The sequence below is a fragment of the Pseudorca crassidens genome, chromosome 6 (assembly GCF_039906515.1).
Source record: "Pseudorca crassidens isolate mPseCra1 chromosome 6, mPseCra1.hap1, whole genome shotgun sequence".
In the NCBI taxonomy this organism is placed as follows: domain Eukaryota; kingdom Metazoa; phylum Chordata; class Mammalia; order Artiodactyla; family Delphinidae; genus Pseudorca; species Pseudorca crassidens.
Window position 1 is genome coordinate 11100468 of NC_090301.1, and position 15861 is coordinate 11116328.

Here is a 15861-nt window from a genome sequence, read left to right on the forward strand (position 1 = left end):
AAGAAAACAGAACAAAATAAAGTAACAAAAAAATAACAAAAATCTGTAATTTTGAAAGAGCCCAGTGATTATGGATATGTAAACAATGAACCCAAATTGGAAAGCAAAGGTGGAGGGGCAAATTCCTTCCAATATCACCTTTGAGAACCTGAAAAATAATTGGGAATGAAAGCCAAACACTCCAAGGTTCTGACTTTGATAGTGACACTGAGTGTTGCTTTCAACTGGTGATGGATTGGTGACAGAGGTAGACTACAGCTGTACCCAAATTCCTTTTAATTTCTCATCCCGCTTTTGGGTATCCACTACACTGTTTTCCGAAAATTGTAAATCCAAGTGGCTAAATGATAGTTAAATATCGTAGAAAGAGTCTGATCTGATGTTTAGGGTAGAGAATTTACATTAGTAAATAAATAAACATGAGATTCATCTGGGTCTGTTCAGAAGTAAGTTCATGGTTAACAACTTCATATATATTCTGCATCTAATAAATAGGCTAGCAGGATCTCAGAGTTTGATATAGATCCTAGCCTTTCAAAGTTATCCAAAGAGCACCTTCTAGGTACAAAGTCCTATGTTAGGCACTGCAAAAAATTCAAAGAGGTAGAAGCAATGTAATGCTTTTTTCATAAAACAGAGCCCAGCATTGTGCACAGATGAAGCACGTGTGGTAGGTACAATTCAGGGGAGAACAAGGTGAACACTCCATCACTGGGAGAGACACAACATGCTACACATGCTCAGAAGGATGAGGGCATAGCTTGGACTGGACTGATCTGGGAATGGTCCATGAAGGAGGAAGCACATGAAGGGGGTCTTGATCTAGATGGGGATGAGGGCAGCATTCTAAATGAAGCTGTAGAGAGAGATGTGAAAACAGAAAATGACAGAGTTTGCCTAAGCCATGGAAAGGAAGTCAATGTGCCCGCAGTGTGTAGAACACAAGTTACCCCAAGAGGCAGGAAGGGACTGGATCGTGGAGGGCCCTGAATCCCCGGCTGGGGACTTGATGGGTAATGGGAACCCAGGAGAAATGTATAACCCAATTATAATGGTAAAACTCAATTCTTGAGGATAAATATGGCAATGAATGCAAGGTGTGTTCCCATGGGAAGAGATTAGAGGCTGGAAAATCTCTTAGGTGGTGAAAGCAGCAGAAAGAAGGTGAGGGCAGTGAGAACAAACACCCTGTGGCAGCTCCAAAACAAGCCCCAGCCTGGAGTCCACACCAGGGAGAAGCTGCTGAGTTCACCTAAAAGGGAGCACTTGACCATGAGCTAAGACGGCCTTACCATTCCCCCATCTCCGCCAGTCTGACCAAACTTTAGACCTCTTCCTCCCTCTAGGTCCCTGACCTCCCTTTCCTTAGAGCATCTATCATAGAAAACTTGTCATTATAAATTATTTCTCTGGCCCTTTGAAATTTAAATCATTTTTAAAAGTCTTTTGCCAGTTTTACAACTCAGGAGTGTCTTTCTCAAGCACCTGGGAACCATCCCTGTGAAATATAATCATCAAAGAAAATAGTGCCGCTACCTCCCAGACTCTGGGAAGGATGGAAGCCTAACCCCAGTGGGCACCTTGCACCAAGTCACAAAACTGCTTTATGCAATGAAGATACAAGAAAGTTTACTTTTTTTTTTGTCACGGGAGTGGTAGGTAAAGCCAATTAGCAAACACAGAAGGACTATGGTAGCCTACCCCGGCTCTGAAAAACCCTCCTGCCCTTTGTTTCAGAGGAATTAGGTCCAGACTTTAGTTCTGGCCTCTCTCCCCTATTGCAATAGCCTTGAACAAAGTCATCTTTGCTTATTTAACTTTGTGCATTGCCATTTTTGCTTTGACAGTCATAGTGAAAGCCCAGTTGATTTCAAAAACCATGAATTTGCAATAGCACCAGACTATAGGTGGTAGAACTCTGCCACCAGGGCTTAGCCATCTGCAAATTAAGAATAAGAAGGGCTGGACTGAACCCCACATGCAGTGTTGTAGCTTGGATGTGGACAAGGAAGCAAAAGGACAAGGATGTCGGCAGGAGAATTATTTTGGTCGCACATCATGGGGTTTAGGCTGGCTGGGGTAATAATTGGAGCCTGAAGATAGATGGAAAGAAAAGGGAGGAATCAAGAAATTAGAGGACTGTGTGGGATTTTAAAATGAAGCAAAGCAGATGTACGGAAATGGGAGCAGTAGCAAGAAGAGAGGCAGCTGTCCTCAGAGAGGAGTCAGCTCAGTCTGACCATGTCACTCCTTGCTGGAATCCCTTTGCTGATTTCTCGTTGTCTTCATGTGACTACTGTCTCTTCCACTCTCCTCTCCAGCCACTTCTGCAGCATACATACACACGCAGACAGAAGCAAGTGTGTGTTTGTGCACATATGTCCTTCTTCCCACCTGAAACATGTCCTCACACACCGCTCAGCTCCTGTGTTTCTTGATCTCAGATGCCTTCTGCAAGTCCCAGGCAGAACCCATGTTGGTCCCTTAACCTCCATAGCATTTCTATCACACAGTGATTTTTATGGGTTAAAAAAAAAAAAAAAAAAAGCCTCTTCCTCAATTGTAGGTTCAAATGTGCAATTTAGGTTTTTTGTTGTCGGAGTTTCTTTTACTTTCGGTAGGAGACAATATTTTTACCCCCATAATTGTAAAAGGGAAAACACCCCTTTACTCCAGCTGACGTTTCCACGTGGGCTGACTCATCTGCAGGCTGGTTTTGCATTTAGAGATTGTGAGCCGATTTTTCCAGTGGAGCAGAGAGGAGTGGAGGGCCGGTCAGGCCCAGACAAAGTCAGAGCTGAGTGAGCAGGGAGGTGGTGGCTGGAAGAGGCAGCAGGGAGCCCTGAGGGTGGAAGCTGAGGAGATGGAATCCCTGCCGCAAATGGAATCCAGGCCAGATGAAACCGCACCAGATGTGCTGAATCCAGGGAGCCACGAACAGGGTGAGGGAAGGTCAAGGCATTCACTGCAATTGCCTAAGACTCGATTTACTAAAGGAGACAGATGCCACCTGACCTATTTATTTGGCGCCTCTATCCAACATGTATTGAACCAAGGGCAGGCGGTTGGGGTCTGTGACAAAGAAAAAAGAGCTTCCTGACTCTCCTGTTATTGGGGGCAGAGTTGGGGGGACTCAATGATAACCTTCCCTTTTTCACAGAACAACTGTGTGTCAGCTTCTGCCTTGAGAGGTGAATCAATCACTGCCAGGTAGTTCAGATCAGATGGGAACCTTCATTTATTAAGTTTTGCCAGTACTTTTCCTCGCAATGAACGTAGTCCCATCCCAATAACATGGCTGAGATAGATGCGAGAAAGCTTCTGTGACAGAAGACGTCACCTAAGGAACTGAAGATCTTGTGTGAAAACCTATTTATGCACCACGCTGAGTGAATTTATCAACACCTGTGATAAATCCCAAAGTTCTCAGGATCAGCTTCCATTCGCTCTCTTTCGCCTCCCTATCCATCTATCAGGGCTGCTGGAACAAATACCGCAGGCTGGGAGGCTTGAACAGCATAAGTTAATTTTCTCACAGTCCTAGAGGCTGGAACTCCGAGATCAAGGTGCCAGCAGGATGGTTTCTTCTGAGGCCTCTTTCCTTGGCTTGTAGATGGCCATCATCTTGCTGTGTGTTTACGTGGTCTTCCTCTGTGCATATTTGTGTCCAAATGTCCCCTTCCTATAATGACACCACTCATATTGGATTAAGGCCCACCCCTATGACCTTTTTTAACCTTAATTACCTCCTTAAAGACCCTATTTCCAAATACGGTCACACCTGAGGCAGTGGAGGTCAGGACTTCAACATATGCGTTTTGGGGGTGGGTGACACAGTTCAGCCCATAACAGCCCTTCACCTTGGATCCTGTATCTACCTGGGTCAGGCTCTAGACTTCATCCCTTAGGAATCCAGAAGTTCTCTTCTTCCCCAGATTTGGGCCTCTAAAGCACTGAACTCGTTATGGCCTGAGTCTGAATGAATCTAAATCCGACACTTTCGTCATCACCTGGAATTCAGGTGAATTTAAACTTAATATATTCCTGTTTTTTGATGTTGAGCTGCTTGTAAATTTTGGAGATTAATCCTTTGTCAATTGCTTCATTTGCATATATTTTCTCCCATTCTGATGGTTGTCTTTTCATCTTGTTTATGGTTTCCTTTGCTGTGCAGAAGCTTTTAAGTTTCATTAGGTCCCATTTGTTTATTTTTGTTTTTATTTCCATTTCTATAGGAGGTGGGTCAAAAAGGATCTTGCTCTGATTGACGTAATTGAGTGTTCTGCCTATGTTTTCCTCTATGAGTTTTATAGTGTCTGGCCTTACATTTAGGTCTTTAATCCATTTTGAGTTTATTTTTGTGTATGGTGTTAGGGAGTGTTCTAATTTCATTCTTTTACATGTAGCTGTCCAGTTTTCCTAGCACCACTTATTGAAGAGGCTGTCTTTTCTCCATTCTATATTTTTGCCTCCTTTATCAAAAATAAGGTGACCATATGTGCATGGGTTTATCTCTGGGCTTTCTATCCTGTTCCATTGATCTATATTTCTGTTTTTGTACCAGTACCATAGTGTCTTGATGACTGTAGCTTTGTAGGATAGTCTGAAGTCTGGGAGCCTGATTCCCCCAGCTCCGTTTTTCTTTCTCAAGATTGCTTTGGCTATTCGGGGTCTTTTGTGTTTCCATACAAATTGTGAAATTTTTTGTTCTATTTTGTGAAAAATGCCATTGGTAGTTTGATAAGGATTGCATTGACTCTGTAGATTGCTTTGGGTAGTATAGTCATTTTCACAGTGTTGATTCTTCCAATCCAAGAACATGGTATATCTCTCCATCTGTTTGTATCATCTTTAATTTCTTTCATCAGTGTCTTACAGTTTTCTGCATACAGGTCTTTTGTCTCCTTAGGTAGGTTTATTCCTAGGTATTTTATTCTTTTTATTGCAATGGTAAATGGGAGTGTTTCCTTAATTTCTCTTTCAGATTTTTCCTCATTAGTGTATAGGATTGCAAGAGATTTCTGTGAATTAATTTTGTATCCTGCTACTTTACCAAATTCATTGATTAGCTCTAGTAGTTTTCTGGTAGCATCTTTAGGATTCTCTATGTATAGTATCATGTCATCTGCAAACAGCAACAGCTTTACTTCTTCTTTTCCAATTTGGATTCCTTTTTCTTCTCTGATTGCTGTGGCTAAAACTTCCAAAACTATATTGAATAATAGTGGTAAGAGTGGACAAACTTGTCTTGTTCCTGATCTTGGAGGAAATGGTTTCAGTTTTTCACCATTGAGAACTATGTTGGCTGTGGGTTAATTGATACATCCACTATGGAGAACAGTATGGAAGTTCCTTAAAAAACTAAAAATAGAACTACCATATGACCCAGCAATCCCACTAGTGGACATATACCCTGAGAAAACCATAATTCAAAAAGAGTCATGTACCACAATGTTCAATGCAGCTCTGTTTACAATAGCCAGGACATGGAAGCAACCTAAGTGTCCATCGACAGATGAATGGATAAAGAAGATGTAGCACATATATACAATGGAATATTACTCAACCATAAAAGAAACAAAATTGAGTTATTCGTAGTGAGGTGGATGGACCTAGAGCCTGTCATACAGAGTGAAGTAAGTCAGAAAGAGAAAAATAAATACCATATGCTAACACATATATATGGAATCTAAAAAAATAAAAAATGGTTCTGAAGAAACTAGGGGCAGGACAGGAGTAAAGACATAGACGTAGAGAATGGACTTGAGAATACAGGGAGGGAGAAGTGTAAGCTGAGATGATGTGAGAGAGTGTCATGGACTTATATATACTAACAAATGTAAAATAGATAGCTAATAGGAAGCAGCCACATAGCACAGGGAGATCAGCTCAGTGCTTTGTGACCATCTAGAGGGGTGGGATAGGGAGGGTGGGAGGGAGATGCAAGAGGGAGGAAATATGGGGATATATATGTATGTATAGCTTATTCACTTTGTTATAAAGCAGAAACTAACACACCATTTTAAAGCAATTATACTCCAATAAAGATGTTAAAAAAACAACCTTAATATATTCCTGTTAAGATAACTGATATTCAAGTGAAGAAGGAGGACAGCAAGAACAAGAAACATGAAAAAAGTTTTCCATGTTAAGCCTTTCAAACGTGTGACCATTGACTATTAAAAATGCCTGGATTCTGGGATTCCCTGGTGGCTCAGTGGTTAAGAATCTGCCTGTCGAAGCAGGGGACACAGGTTCGAGCCCTGGTCTGGGAAGAGCCCACATGCCACGGAGCAACTAAGCCTGTGCGCCACAACTACTGAGCCTGCGTTCTAGAGCCCGTGAGCCACAACTACTGAGCCCAGGTGCCACAACTACTGAAGCCCACGTGCCTAGAGGCCGTGCTCCACAGCAAGAGAACCACCGCAATGAGAAGCCCACGCACCACAACGAAGAGTAGCCCCCCACACATGCCACAACTAGAGAAAGCCCGTGTGCTGAAGCGAACACCCAACACAGCTAAAAATAAGTAAATAAACAAAATAAATAAATTTATTTTTTTTTAAATGCCCAGATTCTAGTAATTAGAGGAATGGAGAATGTGTTGTACCATGCCAGAGCTTGGGCAGCATTTTCTATAACTACTTCATTGTACCGGATTTATTCATCAACCTTGTTTATCTGTTTCAGTTAAGTCAGAACCATAGAAAGAAAACAAATTTGCAGAATCACCAAAGTCTGTGGATATAAATGGTGCTTTGTGCTAATTCAATCACCAAACCGAGGCCATAGTTAAGTACCTGACGTTAGTCCCCAGTTGGAATCTTGACACTTGGTGGAAAAGTCAATACAATGAGGAATAGTTTACAGTCTGAGTATTTCGAATTTATGACCTATCCTTTCAGTCAGAAAAAGTCAGAGTAAGCCAAGGCCTAGTACAACAGTCCTCCATAGACCTTATTTCATCACAGAAAGTTAATAGTATACTCTTGGGTAGGTTTAATCACGTTTGTCTTTCTTACCTTATCTAGATTCCTTGCTCAGCCAAGAGGAAGACACAGGCCTTGCTTCTGAGAGAAAGAAAGTAAATTGTGACAGCTTCCTCACAGATATGGAGAAGTTCTACATCCCATCCCCATCCCCAAGTGCCTTTATTCTTCTTTCATATTATACATTTATTTGGTTATATGTTTTTTTCCTGTCTCTCCTTCCATAAATCACATGAAAGCAAGGACTTTGTCCTGCTCATTCTCAGTGACCAGAACGATGACGGACTCATAGTAGGTGCTCAATAAATAGCCGTTGACTGAAGGAATGAATGGGTGGAGAACATAGCTTTCACTCAATAAACCATTATTTAACCAGAAGGAAAAACCTGTGATACGTGCGTAGCACTGCTGGGGAAGAAGGTAACCAAATCACAACTGGAACTTACTCCTTGACAAGGCAAACTTTTTAAGTCTTTTTGATACCAAAGTAAGAAAGTCTAAAATGTTCTCTGTTCTAACACTTTGATACCATCTAAAATACCAGAGCATACAGATGATTTAAAGATGACAAAGAACCAACAAGAGAATCAACGTCAAGGAACATTAGACACCACAGGGCTGCCTTACTGACACAGAAACACCTTTATACCAGTTGCCTGGTCAGAAACTTGATACCAACTAATTCCATCATATCTCTAAAGACTGTGTGACCTTAGGTAAATTCCTTAGCTTCCTTGACCCTCAGTTTCTCTGTCCCCAAAATGGGCATAAAAATAGTACCTACCTCATGTTTAAATGAGATAGTACATTAATGAACTTACAAGCGATATTAGCATATCACTTGCTGCTTACTAGTCTAGGTTTCATTAACGACGTGATTACTACCCAAACCCAAACACTTGCATGCATCTGTCCTTTCTCATATTTCTCATGCTTTCATCTGAATACTGCTGTATACCTCCAACCCATTTCCATGATGTCCAGCTCTGGCCTTTCCTAACAATTCTTTCCTGTCCTTCCAGCTTTTGCTCCCCTATCTCCTTGTCTTGGTTGAAACTTGAGTCTATGGCAACAGCACTCCCCTTATGGTTCTCTGAAGATGTTCACAGAGCCAGAAGCAGGTAGAAACCAACATTCTTGTGCTTCCATGATAGCACTTCTTCATTTCTATACACCTCCCCATTCTTTGAAGTACACGTGTGTCATTAGACCATCTACTTCTCCTCTTTCTGGCTGTCAGTTGAAGGTCTTGATCAGTTCTTTACTTGCCTTGAAAAATTTGGCCCAAGTTCACTACATCCTCTTTCACTCCTCTGGCTAACCTCAGTTTAGGCAACTTTATAACCATGCGGCGCAATGCCACTTATAAAGTGGTCTGGTCCCATTCCCCAACCCAGCCTCTATTTACAACTAGGAGTCAGGGAACAAACTAAGTAACACCATGGGAATGCAACCACCAAAACCCAGAAGGTGGGAACTCAGAAAAAGTTTCCTGGTTTCTCCAAAACATAAATCACAAAGGAAAAAGAGAAGGATGGTAATGATAAGAAACATAGATTAAACTTAAAAAGAAACAAATCACACAAATGCAGTGTGTGGACCTTATGTGGAGCTTCATTCAAACATATCAACTGTAATAAATAAATAAATACAACCCTTTTTTGAAACAAACAGGGAAATCAGAACATTGACTGAATATTTGGTGATATTGGGGAATTAGTGTTGATCTTTAAATCTGTGATAATGAGATTGTTTGTGTCTTTTTAAAAGTCCCTGTTAAAAAAATACATATAAATATGTGTATGCATGTGTAAATATATATTTATATTCATATATAATAATTTGATATTGGGGAATTCCTTCAAAGTAAGTCAGGGTATATAAGTGGGGAGAAGTTGGGCAGAATATATGTAACCAGATGGCCATTGGTTGGTTGAAGCTGTTACTCTGGGGCTGGATGGATGTACGGGGGCATGAGGGAGCCATCTGGGTAATCTTGAATGGCCCAGAGTCATCACACAGGCGTGTACATATGCAAAAATTCAGCTAAGCTGTACACTTACAGACTTGTGCATTTTACTGTATACTGTATACCTTTTACTTTATACCTTAATTTAAAAATTAAGTAGAAAATACCTTTTCCAACATGAAAAAAAGAAAAAGAAGAGCTGCGAATTGGGAGCAACTTCTCTAATCCTTGAACATGGTTAGTGCAGTGAGACTAATGAATTAAACTTGCAGTTGTACGGCTGAGACTCTGTGCTGTGCTCTGATCCCAGGCTTAACAATCTGGCTTTGTGATTCCAATTTGGACTCTTGGGGGTAACACACTGATTTGCACAGGTGCTTTTACCCATGCACTTGACAGTGGAATGTTCTCATTGCGATTAATAAATTGGCTCCAGAAACTCAGCTAATAGGTGTTAGGACTCCTCGTCCCAAATAATTCACACACATTCAGAGCACTAACAAAATGTGCTACTTTCCTGACTCAGCAAAGCTCACCTGGTGAGACCACCCAGCAGCAGTCGGCCAAATGGGCCACTGCCCTTGACAGTGTCCTCTCTGGCTGTGCTGCTCCAGGAAAGGGTGACTGTTGGTGGTGGGGAGGGGTGGCAGAGGGAGGGTTATCTAGAATGAGTCTCAACAATTCCAAGCCCATCTCTGCTTCCTTTCTTTTTGCCATGGCCTTAACTGAGGTCCCACCGTTTCTCACCTTACTCATTGCAGCTCTCTCTGTATCTCTGCATCCATCTTCCATCCCACCTCCCTTTCCTCCTGCTTTGACTTCTTCCATGGTCCCCCCGTGTTTCCATGTTCAAGTTCAAACCACTATGCTTAGTTGAGGTAACAGTTTTACTTAATCCGCAGCTGCTCCATCCTACAGCCACTCCTTGCATACATCCCGCTTCATCCAGTGTTACCCAACTGGTGGCATAATTGATACCTAGGTAAGAAAATTCTTCATTGTGCCAGGCTATCTTGTGCATTCCAGTGGGTTTAGCATCCCTGTCTCCTGCCCACTGAATACCTTAGTATCCCACCTTTAGACATTGTGACAACTAAAATATGCCCCCAGATATTTCCAAACACCCCCTGCTGCTCCTTTTCCAATTGGGTGTCTCCTACTGGCCCTTCATACCTCGACTCAAACAAGGGCTGAACCATACACAATTGCCATCTTCATAGTTCAAGAGCATCGAATATCGGCTATTTAATAAGGTTCAACTGAATATTCTTTTCTTCTGGAAACCCTCACTACTAATGCCCTGTCCCATGCCTTCCTTTATCCAAGTGCTTACCACGCTGTGTTGTCATAGCTGATTTTCTAGCCAGCCCCTCTCTCTTCCCACACTGCTCAGCACCAATTACCTGGGAGTGAGCACCAAGTGCTAACTTAATTTCTTGGCATCTCCAGCTTCACTTGACTCGGTGCCTGGCTCATAATAGGTGCTAACTCATGTTTGATGAATAGTCAAACAGGATATTGAGCATACTTTCCCTGACGGCTCAGTGTTGTTATTTATGAGCACAGAGATGCCTTCAGAGCCTACTGAGCGTTTGCTACACCAAATGACCCACCATTGCCCGCATTATGGATGTGCGTGTCTGGATTTTAAATCCTATCATCAGTGTGTCTTCCTCCACTCATCCTGCGTGGCTTTTGGAATCTGAAGCAGACTGTCCAGAGTGCTGTGTCGGGCACTCTGTGAACTTAAGTACATGACTATTGTGACAAGAACTACCCTGGTACAGGGTCTTTTCATCTTATTTCTGGGTTCTTGCTAGGTTTCACACATTTGTTGTCTCTCTTCTGGTTACTGAGGCAATCAGTTTCTAAAAACCCTCTGCATAGGACTTCCCTGGTGGTGCAGTGGTTAAGAATCCTGCCAATGCAGGGGACACGGGATCTAGCCCTGGTCTGGGAAGATCCCACATGCCACGGAGCAACTAAGCTTGTGCACCACAACTACTGAGCCTGCGCTCTAGAGCCCATGAGCTGCAACTACCGAGCCCCCGTGCCACAACTACTAAAGCAGAGTGCCTAGAGCCTGTGCTCCGCAACAAGAGCCACCGCAATGAGAAGCCCGCGCACCGCAATGAAGAGTAGCCACCGCTCACCACAACTAGAGAAAGCCTGTGTGCAGCAATGAAGACCCAACGCAGCCAAAAATAAAATAAATAAATTTTAAAAAATAAACCCTCTGCATAATCATTTTGTTTTTGGAAAGTGCTTAAAGATGACTCAGGAGGACTTATAAAATAGAGAAATGTTCCTCTGCTGAGATGCCCATTCCTAGGACCATGGCTGGTGACAGAATGACGGACTAAGTGATTGCTCAAGGAATTTTCTAAATAGTTGTTGTGTCCCTGGAGTCACAAAATAGATGGGCATACTTTTTTTATTTTGAAAAGTTTTATATCAAGAAATATTGACCTATGTCACAGATAGAATCTTTCTAATTTTTGGTTTAAATGACTTTGAATTTTTTTTTAATTCAAAAAAACCTTTCCATTATAATTCATATAGAATGAAGTCCAGGATCACAAGGGGTAGAGATAAAGGGAAAAACCAGGAAGAAGTAAATGGGGAATACAATTTTCACAACATTTTCGTATTTACTAAACTCTTAACTATTCTTAATACACCTCTTAATAAATGCTATTTAACTCAATCCACAAACAAATTTTGGTTCTTTTATGTTCAATATTTATTCTTCTTATCATTTTCCTCTTTAACAAGGTAATTACAACAATTTAGGAAACAGAACTATATAAACAGAAGAATGTTAAGTGTTTTTTTTAATAGCCTTCTGCTTGCAAGAAAGTCCATATATCTTATTCCTCCAAGTATAACTTTATACCACATACTAAACCAGATAGCTTATAGAAAACTAGTATTAAATAGCAAAACACAAACAAAACCACATATATAAATAACATAACATAAAATAGAGTATAATGTGATGCTTAACAAAGCAAACTGTGATGCAATATGAATCAACTTCACTAATTGGACAAGTCCAATGAGACACAAATCAGATAAGCTCTGAACCTGCAACAGTGTGTGAGTGAAACTGCCAGCTCAGCTAGGTTCCTTTTGTTCTTGGGCTGTGTCCAGTTCCAGTCCAGGGAGTATCCATTTTTACATCTTCTTGACTCTTTGACTATAAAGAGAAAAAGAAGAAAAAAATAAGCAAAGATGGGGTGCCTGGTGTGTGGGAATATCTTTGGTGCCTACAGATTGCCTCAGACACTCCAATCTCATCTCAGGATACCAGGCAGCTCAGAGGCCATATGAGGAAATCAGGGTTCAGAGAGGATGGACCCTGCCCAACATAACCCAGCTAGCTAAGTACAGAAACAGGACATGAACACTAAGGTTGTGTCTTCATATTCAGTATCTGGCACCCTGGTGTGAGATGATTCTGTCCATTGATAAAATGTCACTCCATTATCATCAGTGTAAATCAGAGCCATTGATCTCTTTTTAACTGTTTATTTTTTAGCTTTTAACAAACGAATGTCATGTAGTCTTTAAATTATATAAATAAGAGGCATCTTTGCAACAAGAATCAAATGCATAGAGGAATCTCATACATCGTGTGAAAAATCATTAAATTAAAAACAATTAAAATAAAAATGGGGCTTCCCTGGTGGCGCAGTGGTTAAGAATCCACCTGCCAATGCAGGGGACACGGGTTCGAGCCCTGGTCCAGGAAGATCCCACATGCCGCGGAGCAACCAAGCCCGTGTGCCGCAACTACTGAGCCTGCACCCTAGAGCCCGTGCTCTGCAAAAAGAAAAGCCACCGCAACGAGAAACCCGCATACCACAGTGAAGAGTAGCCCCAGCTCACCACAATTAGAGAAAGCCTGTGCGCAGCAACGAAGACCTAACGCAGCCACAAATAAATAAATGTATAATAAAAAAATGAAAATGATCTGTAAGTGGTTGAAAAAATGAATTTTTTGTTTTCATTGTCCGATTCACACTACCCTTTAAAAACGTCATAGTGCTTAGGCTAAAGCATTCCAGCAAGCCTGTGATGCAACACTCTGAACACCACTCTTTCCCAAACATTTGGAGAGAGGCTGGTGGATTATAAACGTTCCATACCTGAGGATATGCACTACATGTTTCACCCAACTCTTCTTTGGATCTGCACACACAGCTAATCTTCTCTTTGTGTATAAGCTGAAAAAAGTCAGAGAATTTGATTTATGTTTCAATTTCATTTATTGTTTAAATGTTTTTTTTTTCTTTTTTTCCACAGGACATGCAGTGGAAATTTCATATTCCAATTGGTGGCTCTACGCCCTAAACATTCTATTTGTTTCAGAGGTGAAAAAAATTGCAAAAAAAAATTTCTTCTTAGAAAGTTTGATGCAAGAAATAAAAGTGATTCTCCCTGACTTTCTCTGCAATCTAACAAAAGGTTGTGCAGTAACAGGAAGATCAAGTCCCAGAATTATTTAATTTTGTTGGTGGTGGCTACATGAAATATGTATACATCTGATCAATAACTTATTTCATTGAAAATATAATACCCTATATAAATCAAGAATATTATATGAGGGGCTTCCCTGGTGGCGCAGTGGTTGAGAGTCCGCCTGCTAATGCAGGGGACACGGGTTCGTGCCCTCGTCCGGGAAGATCCCACATGCCGTGGAGCGGCTGGGCCCGTGAGCCATGGCCGCTGAGTCTGCGCGTCCGGAGCCTGTGCTCCGCAACGGGAGAGGCCGCAACAGTGAGAGGCCCGCGTACCGCAAAAAACACAAAAGAATATTATATGAGATAGTGTAACTACTCTGAGCTTTAGCTTATAGCTCAACCACTTTCTGGTAGAAGATGTTCATTTCAAAGTTTAGGTTTTTCATATTTTCCTGAGATAGTATCTTAGTAGCTTATAAGTTTATCTTCAAAAGTGATTTTGCCCTCAACTATGTTCATTTTTTTTAAACTAAGTTTTGCCTTATTCCAGTTCCATTTAAAGTGAATTTTGAAGAATAAATGTACTACTAAAACACAGCTAGCTTTTTGCCACATGAGTTATTTCTGAATGAAACTCCAAAAAGGCAAAGCTTTTTCTACTTGAAATTCTCATGTACTCCTAATACAAATGAATTAGAATCCCTTAATAACTTACATGACTGCATTGATGTCACAAGCTTCATTGGCCAGCTGCTGTGTGAACCCCACGATAAATTTGGGATGAAGGATTTTTTCTGTATATTGGAGGCAGCAGTCAAAGTTGCTTGCTGCTGAAAAGAAATGAAAGATATTGAGTCCACATGAATGAACTTATTCTGTGATAGGTATCGTGGAACTACCTGAAGTTGTGGAAAACCTAGAATCTGATTTATATGGTAAATAAACTATTTAGAGGAACACCTCCAATATCTTTGAGACCCATTTTAACATAGTTTCCAGTTCTCTTAAAAAAAATAGTTTGTGTACTGGGAAATTTTGGTTCAATTATACAGTTTAGAAGCACATGAGACATCAGTCTCATAAAAGGAATATCTTTAGTAAGAAACACAAACTGACAGTATTTTATTTCATTCACTATAGTCACTCAAGAATATGAGTACCTTCCACTTGAAGAAACCCTTATAAATAACCTTCTAAATTCAGAAAAAAAAGTAAATTGGCAAGTTTTAATCTATTATCTGGCTACTGAATATTGAGAGGAGGGGAAGGACAAGAAGTTACAAAGAAAAATGTGATTTATAGGAGCTGTTAATAAGAGCTACAATTAAAACACTTTGAAATTGTAATATTAGTTAATGGGAGTTTTTAATTTTGTTCATAAAATTTCAACACGTGTATTTTCAGGAATGCACCTGTTGCTAAAAGTGATGTCCTCTTAGTAATAAAGCAATTCTTGGGCACTCCCCTGAGTTAAATTACAACCTACTGTATCTTTGACCTGCTGTAAGTGATAAATGTAATCCCGAAGTTGGCAAGTGATGTCCCCAAGGCCTTGCAAGGATGAATTCAGGTGCCATAATCTACCCCTAAAGGATGAGTTTTGAACTCTGCTAAAACTATTCAGTTGGGAAATGAGAAAGCTAGGGAAATGGGAGAATTTTCTACATTTCAAAACGGCCCCATTCACTGGTAATGTTACACAATTTACATCTCTCCCAGAATAGCACTTTGGGTTGTTCTGGAGTTCGAGGGTCTCTAAGAGCCCACCACCACCGCCCCCCAAATTTGCTGGGATTGACAGCAGAGAAAAAATCCTGATAGGCAGCAGTAACCTTTCCCTCTTCCACTCACCAATGAGATGACAACCCCCATCACTTCCTTTTGAAGATTTTCTAACAGGCTTCCAACCCTTGGGGACCCCTAAATGAGCTCAAGGCTTAGAGAAAAATGAAAATCGTTCTTCATCCTGTGCTAGCAGAAAGAGTGACACTTACCTTCTGACTTGCTGCAGAGGTGGAGTAGCAGCAGTGACATCAAAGCAGCCAGGAGCAAACTCTTGCTACTGCACATCATTTTCAGCTCAAAGAATAGATGTCTCAGTGCTGGGTACCTAGTGCCTGGGAGAGCTGTTATGCTTGATAGCAGCCTGGGTCTGGGATGGCCCTACTTATAGCAAATATTTGAATGCACATAGAAGGCGTGTTCTCACATGGGGTTTTCCCCATTGACTAACCTGCCCCATCATGTCGTCACAAAGAAGAAACCACAGGGAAAACTTCCTGCCTTTCCCTAATGTTGGGAAGGTGTGAAGGGCAGGATGGAGGGGGAGGGAGGATTAAGAAGGGGAAAATCCTGTAAAATCCTTTGAATTTGCAAAGAAGGAAACGCAGCTCAGCCCTGAGTCCCAGAAAAGATGTCTGTCCTGTTTTAACTTAAT

General features: G+C 41.2%; 1 protein-coding gene and 1 long non-coding RNA gene across 3 annotated transcripts; one reads left to right on the plus strand and one right to left on the minus strand.

The window, feature by feature from the left end:
* Positions 1-6206: 6206 nt before the first annotated feature.
* LOC137225746 (uncharacterized) lies at positions 6207-6559 on the plus strand. Its single transcript, XR_010944000.1, has 2 exons — positions 6207-6329; positions 6366-6559. It is a non-coding gene; the product is annotated as an uncharacterized lncRNA (long non-coding RNA).
* A 5576-nt stretch (positions 6560-12135) lies between these two features.
* On the minus strand, positions 12136-15497 carry CCL20 (C-C motif chemokine ligand 20). 2 transcript variants are annotated; one of them, XM_067739827.1, is made up of 4 exons: positions 15419-15497; positions 14140-14251; positions 13110-13187; positions 12136-12157 (listed from the first exon to the last, which is right to left on the minus strand). In XM_067739827.1, exons 1-4 carry the CDS (start codon positions 15495-15497, stop codon positions 12136-12138), a joined length of 291 nt encoding a protein of 96 aa, XP_067595928.1. The 2 variants fall into 2 exon arrangements, with proteins under 2 accessions (XP_067595928.1, XP_067595927.1); XM_067739826.1 differs by having other exon boundaries at positions 14140-14254.
* Between the last annotated feature and the right edge of the window lie 364 nt (positions 15498-15861).